Here is a 22,082-nt window from a genome sequence, read left to right as displayed (position 1 = left end):
CAGCACCCGATATCTTTGTTTTTCAATAATACAAATAAATCACTCTCTGTTTCTTGGCTGGTGCTTTTTCTTAGCACCAACTGTACATTGGGTTTTCTCAATTATTTTACTAAAAGATTAGAAATGTTTTAGCAGAGAATGAAAGATAGTGTGTTTTTGTGTTTAGATATGTATGTGAATATGGCATGTATACAATGTTAGTTGGAGTGGAGAATGAATTTAAAGAGTGTAAGATAGATAATTAATTTTACTATTTCCTGTTCTATGTATTGACAAGAGACATCACAATGTGAAAAAGTAAAAGCCAAGTATAATAGTGTGCCCCTGTAGCCCCAGGTTACTGGGAGTTTGAGGCAGGAGAATATCTGGAGCCTAGGAGTCCAAGGTTGTTCTTGAACTCTTATCACATCAGTATGGATCATTATGGGCAACTTACTGAGCCCTGGTCTATAAAAGAAACTGGAGAGGGGCAAGCATGCATGAAGCCCTGGGTTCGATTCCTTGGTACCACATATATAGAAAAAGCCGGAGGTGGTGCTGTGATTCAAGTTGCAGGGCGCTAACCTTGAGCAAAAAAAAGTGTCCAAGGACAGTGCCCAGGTCCTGAGTTCAAGCCCCAGGGCTTCAAAAAAAAAAAAAAAACCTGGAGGAAAAAAATAAAAAAGGAAAGGCTGGAGGTGTAGGTCAGTATCAGTAATAGTGTTTGCCTAAGACCCTAGGTTCAGTCCCCAGACACACATGCACGTGCGTGCACACACACACACACACACACACACACACACACACTATTTGTAATATTTTCATCATATTTGAAATAAGGAACTTTTCAGCATATAAACACTTGACTATTGGGATATAAGAAGTAATAAATAGCTCTTAATAGTTGGTTACTGGTGTTCACTCTTAGCTACTCAGAGGGCTGAGATTTGAAGCCAGCCCAGGCAGAAAGGTCCGTTTAACCACAGAAAGCCCGATTGGAGACACTGGCTCAAGTGGTGGACTGCCAACCATGAGCAAAAGTGCCAAGCAAGAATATGAGGCCTTGAGTTCAAGCCCCATACTGGCACATACTTACATACATAAAATAAACCTATTTAAGCTTTTAACAGGAAAAAGACATAGGGGACAGACATTTGGAACCTTAAGACATCAGCCCCAGGACAGAAAAGATATCCATCAAAAGACATGGCTTGACTATGTTAACTACAAAGGGCTTTGTACTAATTCACCTGAATGAAATTTACCCAGTCTCTAACGCAGCTTGCAGGGTGGAAGCAGACAGAATTAACTTTGCCTTCTAATAAGAGACATCTTTTTGCTGTTAGACAGCAATGCTTGCCACCAAAATTCAACTCCTCGGATGGAGATTCATCAGGAAGCAGAGATAAGATGAAAATGTTCCTCCCTTCTTTCCACTCCTAAACCATGAAGAATATAGAATAAGAATATCCATTGACATTTTGTCCTAATTATTACCAAAATCTTGTTCATAGCATTTTCTTTTTTTTTCAGGATTATTTATTTTTTTGAAAACATATCTGGCTTTATACTGTTCTTTTTATTCCCTGTTGTGTTTATTTTTACCTTTTGCTTGGTTAAATCTTATTGGTTAAATCTTTTGCTTTACTAAACTTAGAAAAGACCAGCTTTGTCCATTTATTTGTTCTGTTGTTAGTTTAATAGTCTTTAGTAGATGGTAGCTTTGTTGAGGTACAATTTATATACCTAGTTAAAAGATTAACCTAGTTAAAATACCGAGTTGAAATATCATTAGAAAATTCACAGGGCTATAGAGCTATTATTGCAATCAAGTTTTAGAATACTTTCATAATACCTAATAGATTTCTTATTCCAGTTTGTAGTCAGTCTCTATTCCGACACTTAGCCCTAAGACACCTAGTGGTCTGGCTTCTGTCTCTGCAGACTTGTCTTTCCTGGATAAGTCACAAAAATAGAATTATACAATATATGGTCTTTTATGTCTTGCTTCTTTCATTTTTTTATGTTTTTGAGTATATCCATTATACTTTTGATACATTATATCAGTTATTATTTATATAGTTCATTAACTGATGAGAATCTATATGCTGTGGTTAATACTATTGTTCAAGTCTGTGGGGACATATATTTACTTCTCTTGTGTAGACATGGAATTGTTGAGTTTTATGAACTTCTTAAAAACAACCAAATTGTTTCCCCACATGACTTCACATTTTGATATCCCCAACCAGTAATTTATGAGGGTTCTAATTTTTCTACACGTATTGTTTGTGTTTTGTTGTTGTTGTTGTAGCTCTCATTGAAGGTATGAAGTGATACTTCATTGCAAGTTTGAGTTGCATTTTCCTACTAACTAATAATATTGAGCATTTTTCATGTTGCTTATTTGCTTTAATATTCCTTCTTTGGTAAAACATTTGCTTGCCTCCATTCTATTTTCTTTTTGTTTTTGCTTTTTTCAGTAGCTCTTGTTATTGAGTTTTAAATTGTTATTGAGTTTTATATTTAGTTTTTAATCTTTGACTTTTTCATTTTCTGCACCTATGTGTGTGTATATATATATATATATTTTTTTTTTGTGGTAGGTGAGTGGGGGTGACACATGACATGTCTGTAATCCCAGTTACTGGGGAGGCTGAAGCAGGAGGCTCACCTGAGTCCATGATTTTTAGACTAAACTGGGTAACATAGTGAGACTTTGTCTCCAAATGTATGAATGAATGGAAAGATAGATAAAATAATATTGGCAAAATAATAGAACATCAAATTGATCATTTTAAGTATATGTTTGTACAGGTGACTGACATTAAACAAATGGTATGTTTTACACCGTCATTCATCACTTTCAGAACTTTTCATCATTCCAAATGGAAACTTTACCCATAAAGCAATCACACCATATTTCTCTTTCCCCAGTTCCTGATTATGTCTATATTACTTTCTGTTTCTTTGAACTGCTTATTTAGATACGTGGTATAAATGGAGTTACACAAAATAGCATACTGTTTTCAAGGCCCATGTAGATCGTAGTATATATTCTTGTTGCTGGATAATATTCCATTGTATATTCTTAAAAAATTTTGTTTTCTCATAGTTTTGAGGATTATGTGTTTAAAATGAAGGTGTTTGAGCTGTTTAGTTTCTCCTATAGTCTTTCTCCTTGGCTTGTAGCTAGTTGCTTCTTTTAGTTGGGGTGTGTGTGTGTGTACACATGTACGTGTACCTGAACTGGGGCTTGAAGTTATGACCTGAGTCTGAGTGTGGTCCTTAGCACTTAGCTGCTCAGGGCTGATCCTTTACCACTTCAGCTATACTTCCACTTACAGCTTTTTACTTTGAGCATTCTGCTGGCTAATTAGAAATAAAAAGTCTCATGTGCTTTTCCTGCCTTTTTTTTTTCTTTTTTCCTAATCCTGGGCTGAGCTTGAACTCAGGTCTGGGTGCTGTCCTGAACTTTTTTAGCTAGCATTCTACCACATGAATCACAGCTTCACTTCTGGCTTTTTTGGTGATTGGAGGTTGACTTTCCTGCCTGGGCTAGCTTCAAATTTTGATCTTCAGATCTCAGCTTCCTGAGTAGCTAGGATTACAGGTTTAACCCACCGGCACATAGCTTCTGCCTCTATTTTAGCCAGTTCTGGGCTTGGGCTCAGATCCTAAGCACTGTCCTTAGGTTGTCTCAAGGCTAGAGCTCTACCACTTGAGCTACAGCACCACTTCTTGCTTTTTTCTATGTATGTGGTACCAAGGAATCGTGCATACAAGGCAAGCACTCTATTACTAGGCCAAACTCCTGGCCCTTCTGCGTCTTTATTGCTGAGTCCTCCCATTGTTTTTCCCCAATGAATGCAGCCCTGGTATCTACTTTTACAAGAACACCAGACATACTGGATTATGGCCCATTCATATGATCTCTTTAAAAGCCTTTTTTTTCAAAATACTGTCATAGTTCAAGGGACTAGTGATTAGTTTCAACATAAGAATTCATTTTATAGTATATGTATACACCATATTTTGCTTACTTAATTTGTGTGTGTGTGTGTGTGTGTGTGTGTGTGTGTGTGTGTGTGTGTGTGTGTGTACACGTTACTGGGGTTAGAACTCAAGGTCTTACACTCTTACTTGCTTAGCTTTTTTACTCTTTACACTTTACCACTTGAACCATACATGTACTTCCAGCTTTTAACTGGTTTATTGGCGATAAAAGTCTTTCAGATTTGTCTGCTGAGGTGATTTCAGATGTTAGTCTCCTGAATAGCCAGTATTGCAGGGGTGAGCTTCAGACACATAGCCTCATTCATTTATTGATGAGTATTTGAGTTATTTCTGTCTTTTGGCTTGTGAATGCTATTGTTGTGAACATTGATAGATAAGTATTTGTTGCCATCTTTGTTTTTAGTTCTTTCAAATAAAAACCTAGGCATGGAATTTCTGGTCTGTATGGTAATTCTATGTTTAACATTTTAAACAATTGTAAAAATATTTTGCATAGGCCAGGAATTTGGCCTAGTGATAGAGTATTTGCCTAGTATGTTCGATTCCTCAGTACCACACACATGGAAAAGCTGCTGTGGCTCAAGTGGTAGATCTATAGCCTTGAAGAAAGCCCAAGGACAGTATTCAGGCCCTGAGATCAAGCCCCAGGACTGGCAAAAATATATTTTGCACAGTGGCTTAACTATATGGTTTTATATGTTTGTCAGGTTCCAATTTTCCTGCTTTCTCATCAATGCTTATTTTTTTGTTTGTTTAAATACTAATAATTATTCTTGAGAATGTGAGTTGGTGTTTTAACTGTGTTGTGTTTTGATTTGTATATATACTTTTAAGCCGGACTAGATGGCTCATGCCTGTAATCCTAGCTACTCAGGAGGCTGAGATCTGAAGATCAAGGTTCAAAGCCAGCCTGGCACCAAAGAACCTGAGACTCTTATCTCCAACTAACCTCTAGAAAACAGGAAGTGGGGGTTGGCTCAAGGGTAGGGCAGTAGAGCTCAGGGACAACACCCAGGCCCAGGGGTAGGGTGGTAGTCTTGAGCTGAAGAGCTCAAGGACAGCACTCAGGCTGTGTTCAAGCCCCATAAACCACCCCTCATTCCCCCCACGAGACAGGTGATAGACTTGTTTTCTCTCACCCTCACTCCTGCTACTCCCCATTGAGAACTGATGCGGTCTTTTCCATGACTAGAGAGGTGTAGAGCAGCCATTTCTGTTTCTACACTGAGGCTGCAAGTTTGCTGAGGGACTACACAGTCTGGCATGTGGTGGAGAAGTTCTGAATGATTTCATATTCATACCAACCACCTACTCTGCCTCAGCTGGAAATCACCAGAAAGCAGCAAGCCCTCTTCTCCTTCAGTATCCCTTTAGTGACTTCTAATGAGAAAGTCAGTTTCATGTTTATTTGGTTTTGGAGAACTACTTAAAAGAATTCTGTTATTAAAGGATGAATATACAATTAAGAGGCAAAAAGTTGCACACACAGCTTGTGGTGCACACATTTTAATGGGCCCATCCATTGTGGCTTGAAATTGTTACTTGTCAATTTCCTGGTCTTCAGTATGTTCATTATTGAAAACCTGTAACCTAGCATCTTATTAAGTGGAAAATGAACATCTATAAAGAAACCTCTAAAGTAATTCAAGTAGAAATTGCTCTGTGATGGCATCTTTTCTGTTGCCTGTCTAAATAAATTAATTTTTGTTTATTTTTTGTTGTTGTTGGTTGTGGGGCTTGAACTCTACCTGGGCTCTGCCCCTGAGCTCTTTGTGCTCAAGGCTACTGCTCTATCACTTGAGTCACAGCACTACTCCCAGTTTTTGAGTAGTTAATTGGCGATAAGCATGTCATGGGGACTTTTCTGTCTGGGCTGACTTGGAACCACAATCCTCAGATCTCAGCTTCCTGAGAAGGTAGGATTACAGGCATGAACCACTGGGAACTGGTTTACATGTTTTTTAATTCTTGGTAATTGTGTTGTAGGAGAATTAAAACCCACTAGTTATACATTAAAACTTACTAAATACACTTCTGTATTATATTTCTTTCAAGATATTTTGAGTATAGCTAAACCTAGTTATTTGGAAATTAAAGTAATTTGGAGCTATAACCAACCATACATGAATTTAAAATTTTCTTAATCTTCATTTGCATCATAGCCTGCATAAATGTTTGGTAATTGAGTTATTCATCAGTGCCTTTTATAATTGGTCTATGCTGTCCCCTCCATACTGTTTTGTTTTGTTTTTTGGTGGTACTAGGGTATAAACTCAGGGATTTACACTTGCTAGGCAGGCCTTTGCCACTTGAGCCCTATTGTGTGTTGGTTTTGTTTTATGTCCAGGCCAGCCTGCACTGTGTTTTTCCTATTTGTTCTTCTCTATATTCTCCTTCCTACATGGCTAGGATTATAGATAGGCTTGAGCCACTGTGCTGGCTCTCCATACTGTTTTGCTGAGTAGTTACTTTGAATATCATCCCCAATTCTCATAGGCAATTAGGTTCTAAATTTTGATTGCTTAGGGGTTGTAATCCAAAAATAAGAAAAGTAAAATACGTACACAGATTTTTAGTTTTATTTTGTTTTTAGATTTTTTTTTAGTGACAAATACTTTTTCCTTGGCTGTATATATATATATATTTAAAAAAATTTTTTTTTTTGCCAGTCCTGGGCATTGAACCCAGGCCCCAAGCACTGTCCTTGGGCTTTCTGAAGACTAGAGCTCCACCACTTTAGTCACAGCACCATTTCTGGCTTTTACTATGTATATGTTACCTAGGAATCAAACCTAGATCTTCGTGCATGCTAGGCAACCACTCTACCACTAGGCCAAACTCCTAGCCCTGTATATTGGTTCTTTTGCAATAAGCTTTGTTATATGTAGCTATCCTAGTAAAAACAATTTATATGTAAATATATTTTTTATTACAAGTGACAGCAAATTAAATAGTATTTTTCAAAAATATTTAGGTTTTTTTCAACTTTTTTTGTTCTCAAATTGTTGGCTTTTATTATTGTAAATTAAAAGCTATTATTTATATTTTACTTGTAGCTATCTTCCAATTTTCTCTAGTGTCTTTATTGATGATTTTTCTAATACTGCTATATAAGGTATGTTTTTTTTTTCCCTCTCAGTTTGACATTTGAACTCCTGGCATTGTGCCTCTAGCCTGGATTTTTGGTGGTTGTTTAGGAGATGGACCTTTCTGCTTGGGCTAGACTTGATCCTCAATTATCTTCTTCCTCTCCTCCTCCTCCTTCTCCTCCTCTTCCTGTTCTTCTTTTTCCTCTGTCCTGGATTTTTGGTGGTTGTTTAGGAGATGGACTTTTCTGTTTGGGCTAGACTTGACTCTCATCATCATAATCATCATCATCATCATCATCATCATCATCATCATCATCATCTTCCTCCTCCTTCTTCCTTCTTTCTGTGGGTCATGGGGCTTGAACTCTGGGCCTGGGTACTGTCTCTGAGTTCATCAGCTCAAGGCTACCACCCTACTCTTGAGCCACAGCCCCACTTCCCATTTTCTAGTTATTAACAGGAGATTAGAGTCTTACATTCTTTAGTATCTGAGCTTGCTTTGAGCGTCCTGAGCCACTGCGCCTAGTTAGACCCTCAATCTTCTTAATCTCTGCCTCCTGATTAACTAGGATTACAGAGTGTGGGCCAATGGCACATGGCTAAGCCAGGTGTTCCTAATTGAAGCATGTTAGGAATTATCTTAACATGCCAGTTGCAGGGCTTGAACAGGATCTGGGTGCTGTCTCTGACCTTTTCACACAAGGCGAGCACTCTACCATTTTGAGCCATGGCAGCACTTCCAGTTTTCTAGTGGTTTATTGGAGATAAGAGTCTCATGATCAATTCTGTTTAGCTGGCTTCAAACCACAATCCTTAGATCTCAGCCTCTTGGTAGCTAGGATTCCATATATGAGCCACTGGCACCTGGCTAGAGATAATTTTTTTTCTTTTTTGCCAGGCCTGGGGCTTGAACTCAGGGTCTGAACACTGTCCTTGGACTTCCTCAAGGTTAGAGCTCTACCATTTGAGCCACGGCACCACTTCCTGGCTTTTGCTATGTATGTGATACCAAGGAATCAAACCCAGGTCTTTGTGCATGCTAGGCAAGCACTCTACCGCTAGGCAAGCACTCTACCACTAGGCCCAACTTCCGGTTGGCTAGAGATAATTTTATTTAAAAATTGTGCTTTCCTTGGCAATAAAGATAACCTTAACAATTATTATTCAATAGTTCCCTGATTACAAAATTCGTGTAACTTTTTGTGTTTCAGAAACCTTTTCCCAAAAAGGACAAAGGAACTCAAATCAGTTGTTCATAGTGCACCTGGTTGGAAATTATTTGGAAAAGTTCCTCCCAGAGAGAATCTTCAGAAAACTTCTAAAATCATTCAGCAGGTAAGTATTAATATAGCTTTGTAGTTCATTATAGCTTTTAGAGGATTATGTGTCTTGCTGTGGTCACAGGTGTGAATTACTATGCCTGCCTTATTGGTTAGATAGAGTTTTGATAACTTTTGCCTAGGCTAGCCTCAATCTGTGATCCTCCTAATATCTACTTCCCCAGGTAACTAAGACTAGAGATATGAGCAACTATGTCTGGCTTTGGCATCATATTGACTAAATTCTGTCTACTTCAAACATAATAGTTTCGCTGGCTAGGATTTATTTTTATTTATTTATTTTTATTTTATTGTTGGGGTATATATAGAGTGGTTACAGTTACATTCATCAGGTAGTGGGTGCATTACTTCTTGCACATTGATACCCCTTCTCATGTTTTTGTCCTCATTTCCCCCACCCCTCCCAATCATCTTGTTTTCTCCTCTTCCCTTCCTTATTTCAAATAAACATCTACACAATATACCAGGTACCAAAGTCAGATACAGTAACCACATGAGATTAACCCAAAGGGGAAAAAAAGAGAAAAGAAATAACAGTACATTAAGAACAATAATCACAAAAATAAACCTCTTGTTTCCTTATTTTAGAGTTCATTTCATTTAGTCTCCTCGTATATGACCTTATATGTATAGCTTTTGAGCTGTTGTGATCCTCTGCTAGGAGAATCCTTGACATATACTAGTTATTACAAATGAGGGAAACCATTGAGCCTATGCTCCTTTGGGTCTGGCTTACTTCATTTAATATGATTTTTTTCCAAGTCTTTCCATTTTCTTGTGGATGGGGCAATGTCATTCTTTTTGATGGCAGCATAGAATTCCATTATGTATAAGTACTGCATCTTCTTGATCCAATCATCTACTGAAGGGCATCTGGGTTGTTCCATATCTTAGCTATGGTAAATAATGCTGCAGTGAACATCATTGTGTTAGTAAGTTTAGTATGCTCTTGTTTCTGGACATTTGGGTAAAGGCCAAGGAGAGGGATTGCTGGGTTTTAGGGGAACTCTGTTTAGTAGGGGAACTCTGTTTAGTCTTTTGAGGAATCGCCATACTGCTTTCCAGGGTGGTTGAACAAGTCTACATTTCCACCAACAGTGTAGTAGTGATCCTTCCTGGCCACATCCCCACTAGCATCAGTTGTTATAAAATTTCTTCTTTTTTTTTTTCTCTTTTCTGTGGGTCATCAGTCTTGAACTTAGCCTGGGCCCTGTCCCTAAGGTCTTCAGCTCAAGGCTATCATCCTTCCTTTGAGCCAAGCCCCACTTTCTAGAGGTTAAGTAGAGATAAAAGTCTCAAGTCCTTTTGTGTCGGGGCTGGCTTTGAACCTTGATCTTCAGATCTCAGCCTCTTGAGTAGCTAGGATTACCGGTGTGAGCAACCACGCCCGCTTGTTGTTATAAGATTTCTTGATAATGGCCTTTCTAACTGGAGTGAGGTGGAATCTCAAAGTTGTTTTGATTTGCATTTCTTTTATGGCCAGAGATACCGAGCCTTTAGTTGTTAAAGAGTTCTTTCCTCTTGGGCAAACATGCTTTTAACATACTAAGGAGTTTCTTCTGTTTTTGAAACAGAAACTTGGTGACAGTGGCTTATGCCTACAATCCTAGCTACTTAGTAGGCTGACATCTGAGAATTGCAGTTCAAAGCCAGCCTGGGAAAGGAAGTCTGTGAGACTCATCTCCAGTTCACAACCAGAAAGCCAGAAGTAAAGCTATGGCTAAAGTGGTAGAATACTATCCTTAATCACAAAAAAAGCTCAAGTACAGTATGTAGGCCCTGAGTTCTAGTCCTAAGACTGGAACAGCAACAATAAAAAGGTTGATAGCATATGGAAGGCTGTGCTTACTAACATGACTACTGGCTTACCAGGCAGGTGTTCTACCACTTGAGCCATGCCTCCAGCCCCTTTTTACGTTGGTAATTTTCCAGATAGGGTCTCCATTTATGTTGAGCTGAGTTTTTTGTTTCATTTTGTTTTAGTCCTGGGGCCTGAACTTGAGACTGGGCACTGTCCCTGAGCTTCTTCTGCTCAAGGCTAGCATACCACTTGAACCACAGTGCCACTTGTAGCTTTTTCTGTGAATGGTATTGAGGAATTGAACCCAGGGCTTCACTCTGCCACTAGGCCACAATCCTAGCCCTATGTTTCGTTTTTAATTATGTTTTTATTATCTAAGTACTTATATAAGGGACTTAGCGATAAAGCAGTTTATAAATACAATGCATCTTGCTTGATGTCTCTCCTTTTTTTTTTCTGCCAGTCCTGGGGCTTGAACTTAGGGACTGGACATTGTCCTTGGACACTTCTTCCTCAAGGCTAGTGCTCTGCTACTTAAGCCACACTGCCATTTCGACCTTTTCTGAGTAGGCAGTAATGAGGAATCAAACCCAGAGTGTCATGCATGCTAGGCAAGCACTCTACCACTAGGCTATGCTCCTGGCCCCTATGCATTGAAATTTATGACAGCATGAAAAAGTTTATTATATAACCTATAAAAAAGATTGTGTACCTGAAACTTGGACAGAAAAATTTTTAAATGATTTGTGATTGTATAAGGGATCTCTTTGATTAACTGAACACAGACTTGGCAAATGGATTAGAGTGTAATTATAATACAAATTTTTACTAACAATGGCTGGCATCCTAAAGGGGAAGATATGGTTCTGGGAATTATATACCAGTAAACTTGTTATTGGTATTGGGTGAATTTCTAGAAATAAATTTCATATAGTGAAAATTTAGGCTAAGTACGGCAATTCATACCTGTAATCCCAGCTTCTTAGGAGGTAAAGACTGTGGAAGGATACTAATTCAAACTCAGTCTAGGCAAAAAGTTGTCAGTACTGCATCATAATAAAAAATGGGGTATGGCTGCCCATATCTGTTATCCCAAGATTGTGAGATGCTTAAGGAAAAGGATCTTGGTCTAGGCAAGCCCTGGCAAAAATATTCAAGAGTATATCTAAAAAAATAACAAAACCAAAAAGGGCTGAAAGACATAGCATTAGTGGTAGAGCACATGCTTAGCAAGTGTGAGACCCTGGATTCAAGTTCCAGTACTGAGAAAAAAGTGAATATTTATGAAAGAGTGCTCAAACAGGGACATTAAATGTGTCTATAACGAATTTATTATGTTCAGTTAGCTTCTTTTAATAGAATTATGACCAATGAATTAAAAAATCAAAATATTTTCTTAATTTAGTGAAGTATATGACAGAGTTTTGGGTCATATTTTTGTGTAAGATGTATTGGCAGAGTTTCTAAAGTTAGTGTAGCTAACCATAGCAGATTGAAATCTAAAACAACCATTTGATTAGAGATTCAGTGTCAGCCTTATGAGAGATCCTTCTGAGCATTTCAGTGGAATTTCCACCATCGATCTGCATAACACTTTAGAAAGTTGGCTTTTCTGCTCATAGATTATTTGAGTATGGATTTGGAGAGTTGATAGAATAAAAATGGGTTCCTAAAAACTTCTGTAGTTAATCTAGAACATTACTATTTGTTCTCCAGCCCACTGTGTACTTTTTTTTTTTTTGGTCAGTTGTGGGGCTTGAACTCTGTACATGGGCACTGTGCCTGAGCTCTTCAGCTCAAGGCTAGCACTCTACCACTCTGAGCCACAGCCCCACTTTTGGTTTCTTGGTGGTTAATAGGAGATAAGAGTCTCACAAACTTTCTTGCCCAGGCTGGCTTTGAACCTCGATCCTCAAATCCCAGCCTCCTGAGTAGCTAGGATTATAGGTGTGAGCCACTAGCACCAGGCCACTGTGCACTTTTATTTATTTATTTATTTTTTTGGAATTTAGTCATTTAGGTTACTGAAAAAAATAACTTTTTTTGTCTTCCTGCAATTTTAGTAAAATTAATGTATGATTTGCATATATATGCCCTATACTATAACATACTTAATGATATAGATAGTAATACAAGCTGTTAACTTGAGAGAAAAATCTCTACCTAAATTCTATGGTTTTACTATAGGAATATGAAGCACGAACAGGAAGGACATGTAAACTACCACCTCAGTCTTCACGACGTAAGAATTTTGAATTTGAGCCACTTTCTACTACAGCCCTGATTCTTGAGGATCGACCATCGTAAGTATTTAGTCATCATCAAAGCTCAGGATGTGGTGGCATATACCTGTAATACAAGCTACCCTGTAGCCATAAACAAGAGAAGTACAGTTCAGGGAATGAGGTATGGTGGCCTGTAATCCCAGGTACTTAGGAGGCAGAGATCAGGAATATCACAGTTTGAGGCCAGCCTGGGAAAAATCACATCTCAACAAGCTGGACATGGTGATTAATTCCTGTATTCCCAGTCCTGAGGTTGGCCCTGGGCGGGGGGGGGGGGGGGGGGGGAAGACAAAAAAAGAAAAAAAAGCTAAAATGTTGGGACATGATTACCTACCTAGCAAGAATAAGACCCTGAGCTGGGCACCTATTGGCTCAGGCCTGTAATCCTAGGCTACTCAGGAGGCTGAGATCTGAGGATCATGTTCAAAGCCAGCCTAGGCAGCAAAGTCCATGAGACTCTAATCTCCAATTAACCAGCAAAAAGCTGGAAGTGGATCTATGGTTCAAGTAGTAGGAGAGAGCCTTGAGCAAAAAAGCTTAGGTATAGTGCCCAGGCCCTGAGTTCAAGACCCAGGATCAGCACACAGAACCAAAAGGAAGACTAGTAATTATGAGGATGGGAACGTGGCCTAGAGTGCTTGCCTAGCATGTGTGAAGCCCTGGGTTTGATTCCCCGGTACCACATACACAGAAAAAGCCAGAAGTGGCATTGTGACTCAAGTGGTAGAATACTACTAGCCTTGAGAAAGCCCAAGGACAGTGCTGAGGACCTTAGTTCAAGCCCCAGGACTGACAAAAAACCCAAACCAAAACAACAACAAAAAACTAGTATGTTCAGCATAAAACCAAAAATACTGGCTGAGATCTGAAATGTTTAAATATGTAACACTTTTAAGTATAAATTTTTTTTTTTTTTTTTTTTTTTTGCCAGTCCTGGGCTTGAGCTCAGGGCCTGAGCACTGTCCTTGGACTTTCTCAAGGCTAGAGCTCTACCACTTGAGCCTCAGCACCACTTCCAGCTTTTTTTTTTTGTATGTATGTGGTACTGAGGAATTCGCGCATGCTAGGCAAGCACTTTAACCACTAGGCCAAACTCCCGGCCCCAGTATAAATATTTTATATACATTCATACAACAAATCCTGGGAAGTTCAATTCTGATTCTTGTAGACTTTCTGGATGTATGAGATAAGGTCAGGTTAGAAATTTTTTGATTAAGGCTCTGAATATAGCAAGCTTAAAAGTTAATGTTTTAAAAATTGACTTAAATGTACTCTTTTTTTTTTTTTTTTCCTAGAAATCTTCCTGCTAAATCTGTAGAAGAAGCTTTACGTCACCGGCAAGAATATGATGAAATGGTGGCTGAGGCTAAAAAAAGAGGTATAAGATTTAGCTTCATATTGTATGGTTAATTTCCCGATTTTTAATTGGTTAATTTTTATAGGAAGCTGAATAATGAACTATTTAAAAACTGAATTTAACAGCATAACTATGCATTTTTAGAACATACTGTTCAGTGTGTACTTTTTTAGCACTGTATTTTTTGTTGGTTTTTTTTTTTGTTGTTGTTGTTGTTGTTTTGGTCAGTCATGGGACTTGAACTCTGGAACTGGGCACCATCCCTGAGCGCTTCAGCTTACGGCTAGCACTCTACCACTTGAGTCACAGCACACTTTCCATTCTCTGGTGGTTATTTGGAGAGTCTCATGGACTTTCGTGCCAAGGCTGTCTTTGAACTGTGATCTTCAGATCTCAGCCTCCTGAGCGGCTAGGATTACAGGTGTGAGCCACCGTGCCCAGCAGCACCATGTCTTATTGACAATTGTTTTTCCCTTCAATTCAATGTAAGTGAATGGGATTATAGTGTATAGTTCTTCTTTTTGTTACTATATTGGAAATGAAGTTATTTCTTTAATATTGGAGTACACATTGATTCATAAAGCTCATTTTATTATTCTAAAACATTAGTTGAATTTGTTTTTCTCCGAAGACTGCAATATTTCTTTTTTATATAGACTTTTTTTATTGTAGTTAATAGAAGGGTTACATTATATTCGCCAGATAGAAGGTGCGGGTGCATTACTTCACATACATTGATACCCTTTCTCATGTCTTGGTCTCCATTTCCCTCCCCCTACCCCAGTCCCTCATCTTGTTTCCTTCCCTATCTGATTTCAAATAACCAAATACGCATATATACAATATATCAGATAACCAGGAGAAATACTGTAACAATATGAGATAACCAAGGGACAGCAAAAGAGATGAGAGATAACATAGTACATTAAGGACAACAATCACTCGTTATTAGACTGCAATATTCCTAACATACACAGTGTTTATTAATGTTGACTTTACTATTTGATTAGTGTTTATTAATAAATCTGTGATCATAAAAACATAGTACAGCAGAAAGTATGTTAAATTGGAAATAAGACCACAACTTTAATCCTATTTCTTACTACCTGCCCTGTGATACTCTGAATAGGCCTAGAATTTATGTTCTTACCTGTCAAGTTTGGGAAACAGGTTAACTAGGTTTTTAAAGCCTCCTTCAGCACTTTTTTATTCTTTTTTTTTTTTTTAATGAACAATGGCAACTCTTCCCAAGACATTTTACATAGAACCTGAAATTGCTTACGTAGCTGCCTCCTTACGAGTTTCTGAGGCATATATGAAATAAAATTTGAAAATAGTTGGGCTAGCTGATTTAGTTCTACAAAGTTGCCCACTGGGTCTAAAGTTACATAGCTTACCAGGCGTTAATTGCATCTGTAATCCTAACTACCCAAGAGGTTGAGATCTGATGGTTGAGGTTTGAAGCCATCACCAGTAGGAAAGTTCATGAGACTCTTTATCTCCAGTTAATTACCAAAAATGCCCAAAGCAGAGCTGTGGCTTAAGTGGTATGTGCCAGTTTTGAGTAAAAAAGTTCAGGAATAGCACTCAGGCCTTGAATTCAAGCCCAATACCAGCACAATAAAACTAAGTAAAATATATATGACTGGATTTATAATCTACTTTTCTTTGTACTTGAGACATATCTTATTCTTGAATTGTGACCTAATTTCAGAGGTATTTTTAAATTTTTTGTATATTTATTTATTGGGAGAATTTTTTTATTTCAATCTAATTAGTGAAGTAAAATATGATAGTAAAAAAAGTTTCAAATATTAAGTATCATTGGCCAAAAAGAAGAAAAAAAGAAAAGTCATTGGCAGTACTGAGGTTTGAACCTAGGGCTTTCATGCTTACTATTTAGGTACTCTACTGATGAGCCATACCTCCATCCTGATATGTCATGTGGCTTATGTTAAGAGATTCATAAACTCTTATATGAAAAATGAATTGTTTATTTGTTCAAGTTATGTTTAATCTTGTTAATCCATAAAATATTTTTTCTGGGGGTGGGGTGATGGGGCTTGAAATCTAGGCCCTGGGCTCTGTCCCTCAGCACTTCAGCTCAAGGCTAGTGCTCTACCACTTGAGCCACAGCGCCACTTCCAGTTTTCTGGTGGTTTCACTTTTGGTGATTTACTTTTGTGCCCAGGCTTTGAATTGCAATCCTTAGCTCTCAGCGTCCTGAGTAGCTAAGATTACAGAGGTGAGCCACCAGCACCCAGCCATAAAAGAATTTATTTCATAGCACTGTCCTTGGGCTTTCCTTAAGGCTAGTGTTCTACCCTGAGCCACTGAACCACTTCTGGCTTTTTCTATGTATGTGGTACTGAGGAATAGAACCTGGGTCTTCGTGCATGCTAGGCAGGCACTCTACCACTAGGCTAAACTCCTGGCCCAGAAGATTCTTTTTTTTAAGGGAATAGGGAGCCTGATCTCAGGGCTAGTTGTTATCTCTTGACTCTGATCTCCCTAGTTGTTATCTTTTTTTTTTTTTTTTTTTTTTTGCGAAGGCTTGCGCTCTGCCATTTCAGCCACAGCCCCACTTCCAGCTGTTTGGTGGTTAATTGGAATAAGAGTCTCATGAACTTTCCTGCCCTAGTTTTTGTTTTGTTTTTACTGATCGTGAATAAACTCAGGGCCTGGACAGTGTCCTTGAGCTTTCTCAAAGCTAATGCTTTACCACTTGAGCTACAGCAACACTTTAGGCCTTTTCTGTATATGTGGTACCAAGGAAGCGAACCCAGGGCACTCTACCACTAGGTCACACTCCTGCTCCCCCACTCCCCAGGTTAGTTTTGAAATGTAGTTCTCAGATCTCAGCCGCCTGTGTAGGTAGAATTACAGTTTTTAGTCATTGGCGTCCAGAAAAACATTCTGTTTGAAAATGCCTCTTCTGAAGAGTTTAGAGGAAATTTTGATGTAACTAATTTGTATTGAAATAATTCTTACTTGTTTAAAACAGAAATCAAAGAAGCACATAAAAGAAAAAGAATAATGAAAGAGCGATTTAAACAGGAAGAAAGCATTGCAAGTGCAATGGTAATTTGGATCAATGAAATACTGCCCAATTGGGAAGTAATGTAAGTAAGCAGACTTTTTCCAAAGTTTAGTTTGCCTCCACAGTTCTCATCTTTCCTGTTCAGTATTTTATTACTTCCTAGCATGTATCTTCTTGTTTGACTGAGTTATGTTATTAACCTGAAAATCTCGTTTATCTCTTTGCCTTTGCCATCCCTCAATTTCTGCTACATGTTTCTCTTACTGACCATTCTCTGTGCCTGTCTTACCTATCTTTGAGACCTATCTGAAATGCTAGTTGATTCATGAAAATTTTAGTCTCCTCAATTACATGTTTTCTTAATTCTAACATGCCATGCATGCATTATGAGGTATACAATTACCATAATAGTAGGTTTCCAGAAAAAATACACTAAATATACTTTATAGGAAAATGAATTTTTGAAAGGTTAAATCTTAAAATATTTTAAACGCCTCAGAAATATATCTGATCTTGCCCTTTTTAAAATGTCTTATTGTCTTATTTTGAGGCTAATGTACTTTCTGACCTTAATTTGCATTTTTTGGGGGGTAAGTTTTATATATGCTTTATCTTCCCCTGGATTAACTGAGGATAAAGTCTGTAATGCCTAGTATAAGATATACCTTGAGTTTTTTTTTTTGAATTTTGGAAACATGACCAATAGAGTGATACCCCTTTATCTACAATCTTGTTTTCTGAAGTTTTAAATTATCTGTGGTCCACTGAGGTTAAATAATACTAAGTGGAAATTACAGAAATAAACAACACAGAAGTTTTAAACTGTGCACTATTCTTAGAAGCATATTGCTTTACTGCTCTCTCCTGGTGGGGAATCAGCCCTTTTTCTATAGCCTATCCATGTCACATATATACTACCTGCCTGCTAGTCATTCAGTTGTCAGAGCTGCTCTCATGGTATTGCAGTACCTGTAGTCAAGTAATCATTTCTTTAAAAACTTAATAATAGGAGGACTAGGAAAAAAAATCTTAATAATAGCCCCAAGCAAAAAAGTAAGGATGCTAGCAGTTCAGATAGATATATTCAAGAGAAGCTATAAAGTGCTTCATTTAAGTGAAAAGGTGAAAGTACCCAATGGTATTTTGAGAGACAGACCACATTCACAAAACTTTTATCATGGTATGTTCTTGTAATTGTTGTGTTTTTTATTAGTTATTATCAATTGCTAATGTGCCTAGTTTACATGTTCCACTTTATCATAGGTCTGCATGTGAAGAAAGAAATCTAGTACTATTGTACTATCTGGTTTTAGCCATCTCCTACAGTGTTTTAACATTTATTTCCTGTCAGTAAGACTACTGTATTCTACTAAGCTCTTCGCCTAGCTAAATGTATTAGAACTTTTATAAATGCATGTTATTTTTATTCACATTTATCTTTTAGAGAAGCTCAAGGCTATAGAGGTTAAGTGATTTGCCCAAGGTTATATAATCAGTGAGTAGCTACACTGGTTTGAATTCATGTCTGTCTGACTTTAAATCCTACACTCTTTCAGAATACTACTCCTCAAAACTAGAGCCTTACCTATTTGTGATTTTATTTTTGGTACTGAATTGGCAGCACATTTTTTGTCCCTATTGTCCTTGCTTTTGATAAGTGCATATTTCTGATTTTTTTGTATCTTTGGCATCTGTCAGAGGCCTTCTTCTTTGAGATACTTTATAGGCTTTTGTGGTCTATAAGCAGGAACCCATAGGAAAGAACACATTACGTAATTAACTCTTTATATTCATAAAATTCATCTAATCACTTGGCCATAGGTGAACCATCATGCAACTGCTATTTGGGGTATAAAAAGTAACTTTCTCCTTTTTTCTCCTCCTTTAATTCTAGGCGTAGTACAAGAAGAGTTCGAGAATTGTGGTGGCAGGGATTGCCCCCTAGTGTTCGTGGGAAAGTATGGAGTCTAGCTGTAGGAAATGAACTAAATATCACTCCTGGTTTGTATTCTATGTTCAGTTCTCCCCACACTATAGATTGACATCTCCAGAATTTTATAAGGCAGATTAGTAGAGTGGCCACTTAAAAGAGACACTGTTATAAAGTTTTAAAATCATGCCCCGTGCCTGCCCATATGCCTACCTTATTTACTGTATTATATTCATTTTACATAAATAATAGTTGTGGATTTTTATTTAGTTTAGAACTATTGACAGTCTTTTTTTTTTATGGTACTTGGGTCTGTACTTAGGGTCCCAGGCTGATTAGGCAGGAACTCTACCACTTGAGCCTCATTCTTAATCTTTGTTGTTGTTGTTGATTTTATTTTTCAGGTAGGGTTTTATACTTTATACCTAAGCCAGTCTTAGACCTTGATTCTCCTAACTTTGCTTCCATATACCTGAAATTAACTTTCTGCATACTTAGGATTATAAGCATGAAACCAATACTTGGTTTGTTCTTTGAGACAGATTCTTGTGAATATTTTGCCCAAGTTAGTCTCGAACCACATTCCTACAATCTGTGCCTTCCAAGTAGCTGGATTACAGGTATTAGCTGTCATACACAGAAATAATTTTTTTTTTTTGCCAGTCCTGGGGCTTGATCTCAGACTCTGAGCATTGTCCTTGGACTTTCCCAATGACAGAGCGCTACTACTTAAGTCACAGTACTACTTCTCTGCGTTTTCTATATATCTAGTATTGAGGAATTGAAACCAGGTCTTCTTGCATGCTAGGCAAGCACTCTACCACTAGCCCAATACTTTTTTTTTTTTTTTTGCCAGTCCTGGGCTTGAGCTCAGGGCCTGAGCACTGTCCTTGGACTTTCTCAAGGCTAGAGCTCTACCACTTGAGCCTCTGCACCACTTCCGGCTTTTTTCTATGTATGTGGTACCGAGGAATCGTACCTGGGTCTTCATGCATGCTAGGTAAGCACTTTAACCTCTAGGCCATACTCCCAGCCCCATTACTTTTTTTTAATGGCTGTTCCTGAGGTGCCTGAGGGTATTTTTGTTTGTCTTCTCAAGGCTTGTGCTCTACCAGTTGAGCTACAGCTCCACTTTCAGCTTTTTGATGGTTAACTGGAGATGAGTCTCTCAGACTTTCTTGCTTGGGATGGTTTTGAACCTCAATTCTCAGATTTCAGATTTCTGAGTAGCTAGGATTACAGATGTGAGCCACTGGCACCCGGCCAGCAATAGTATTTTTGACATCCAAATGGATAATTCCGTGAGTTGTCTTCTTCTTTTTTTTTTTTTTTGTCTTGTAACTTGTTTCAATGTATTCTACCACTTGAGTTTGTGTTATTTTCCAGATTGCTTATCTATGGTTTTTGTACAGGGCTGGCCTTACACTGCAGTTCTGTATGGCTAGGATTACAAGCATACACCACTGTGGCCTGGACAAAAATGTATAGTTCTTAAACTTTTTTTTTTTTTTTTTGCCAGTCCTGGGACCTGGTCTGAACTCAGGGCCTGAGCACTTTCCTTGGGCTTTCTCAAGCCTAGCACTCTACCACTGGAGCCACAGCATCATTTCCAGCCTTTTTCTATATATGTGGTACTGAGGAGTGAAACCCAGGTCTTCGTGCATGCCAGTAGGCCAAATTCCAGGCCCAGTTCTTGGACTTGACAAGTAGTACTAAAATGTAGGGTAATTATAAGCTGGGCCTATTGACTGACAATTGTAATTCCAGGCATTGTGAGGTGGAGATTCGGAGGACAATGGTGTTAGGCCAGCTTGGGCACAAAGTTAGCCAGACTCATATCTCAACAAATAAGCTAGGTATATGCAGGTACATACCTACTATCCTAACTGTTTGGAGGTATAAATAGGATAAATCATGATCCAGGGCAGCCCAGACAGAAATATGAGTCCTTATTTGAAAAAGAACATAAAATAAGCTGAGGATGTGGGATGTGGCTTAAGTGGCAGAATGTTTGGTAGTAGGTGCAAGGGTCCTGAGTTCAAACCTAGTGCCATACACAGAAAACAAGTTTAGGCAGAATTAGGTTAATGACATTATAACAAATAAAATACTTAACAGAATAGGTGCTGAATTGATCTGGGTAACAATGTTAATGTTAGATATAATCACACCAGATGATGGAGGGCCTCAGATAATGGAAATAATACATAGTTAGTGTTAAAGTTTTTCTTTTTGTATTTATTAAAATGCAAGCAATAATATACAAAGTTTAAATGTCTTCCATTCAAACTATTCTTGATCTTACTGTAAGCACAGTTAACATTGATATATAATCTTCCAGGTCATACATATGCACAAACAGAAGTGTGTGCATCAGATATAATTTTGGAAATATATTTAATTACCAACAATATTATTATTCAGTATCTTTTATGCCTTGGAGTTACTTTTTTTTTTTTTTGTGGGTCATGGGGCTTGAACTCTGGGCCTGGGCACTGTCCCTGAGCTATTCAGCTCAAGGCTATCACCCTCCCCCTGAGCCATAGCCCCCCTTCCCCTTTTCTAGTGATTAATTGGAGATAAGAGTCTCAGCTTCCTGAGTAGCTAGCTAGGATTACAGGCATGTGCCACTGGCACCAAGCTTTTTTGGGGGGGGGGGTCATTGGGCTTAGGCACTGTCCCTGAGCTGTTCAGCTCAAGGCTACCACCCTACCCCTTGAGCCACTTCTGGTTTTCTAGTGGTTAATTGGAGATAAGAGTCTCACAGTTTAGTGCCCGGGCTTGCTATGAACCTCGATCCTCAGATCTTAGCTTCCTGAGTAGCTATGGTTATAGGTGTGAGCCACTGCATCCAACATCCAAGCTTTCTTCTTTTTTTTTTTTTTTTTGCCAGTCTTGGGGCTTGAACTTAGGACCTAGGCACTGTCCCTGAGCTTCTTTGGCTAAAGGCTAGCACCCTGCCTATTGAGCCACAGTGCCCTGACATTTTCTGTTTACATAGTATTGAGGAATTGAACCTGTGACTTCATGTATGCTAGGTAAGCACTCTACCACTAAGCCATATCCCCAGCCCATATCTTTATTCTTAAAAGTAATCCAAACATTGCATATTATGACTGTATGATACTGAACTTAATTTTAACAAGTGTTGTGTAATAAAAAAAAACTTTTTACAAGAAATTTTATAAAGAAAATTTGTTAAATGAAAGAATTATAAGTTTTAATTTTCCTTAGAATAAATTTA

The 22,082-nt window shown here is 38.2% G+C and overlaps 1 protein-coding gene across 3 annotated transcripts in view; it reads left to right on the top strand.

The window, feature by feature from the left end:
• Positions 1-22,082, top strand: part of Tbc1d12 (TBC1 domain family member 12) — a 63,852-nt gene that overhangs the window by 15,329 nt on the left and 26,441 nt on the right. For all 3 annotated transcript variants that reach the window (XM_090346222.1, XM_090346224.1, XM_090346225.1), the window contains exons 2-6: positions 8,297-8,420; positions 12,414-12,529; positions 13,807-13,889; positions 16,873-16,990; positions 18,803-18,909. In XM_090346222.1, the coding sequence (XP_090202348.1) occupies positions 8,297-8,420; positions 12,414-12,529; positions 13,807-13,889; positions 16,873-16,990; positions 18,803-18,909 (548 nt within the window). The remainder of the gene's footprint in view (positions 1-8,296; positions 8,421-12,413; positions 12,530-13,806; positions 13,890-16,872; positions 16,991-18,802; positions 18,910-22,082) is intronic.

The sequence above is a fragment of the Megascapheus bottae genome, chromosome 15 (assembly GCF_031878675.1).
Source record: "Megascapheus bottae isolate mThoBot1 chromosome 15, mThoBot2.hap1, whole genome shotgun sequence".
In the NCBI taxonomy this organism is placed as follows: Eukaryota; Metazoa; Chordata; class Mammalia; order Rodentia; family Geomyidae; genus Megascapheus; species Megascapheus bottae.
This window is presented reverse-complemented; position numbering and strand designations above follow the sequence as displayed.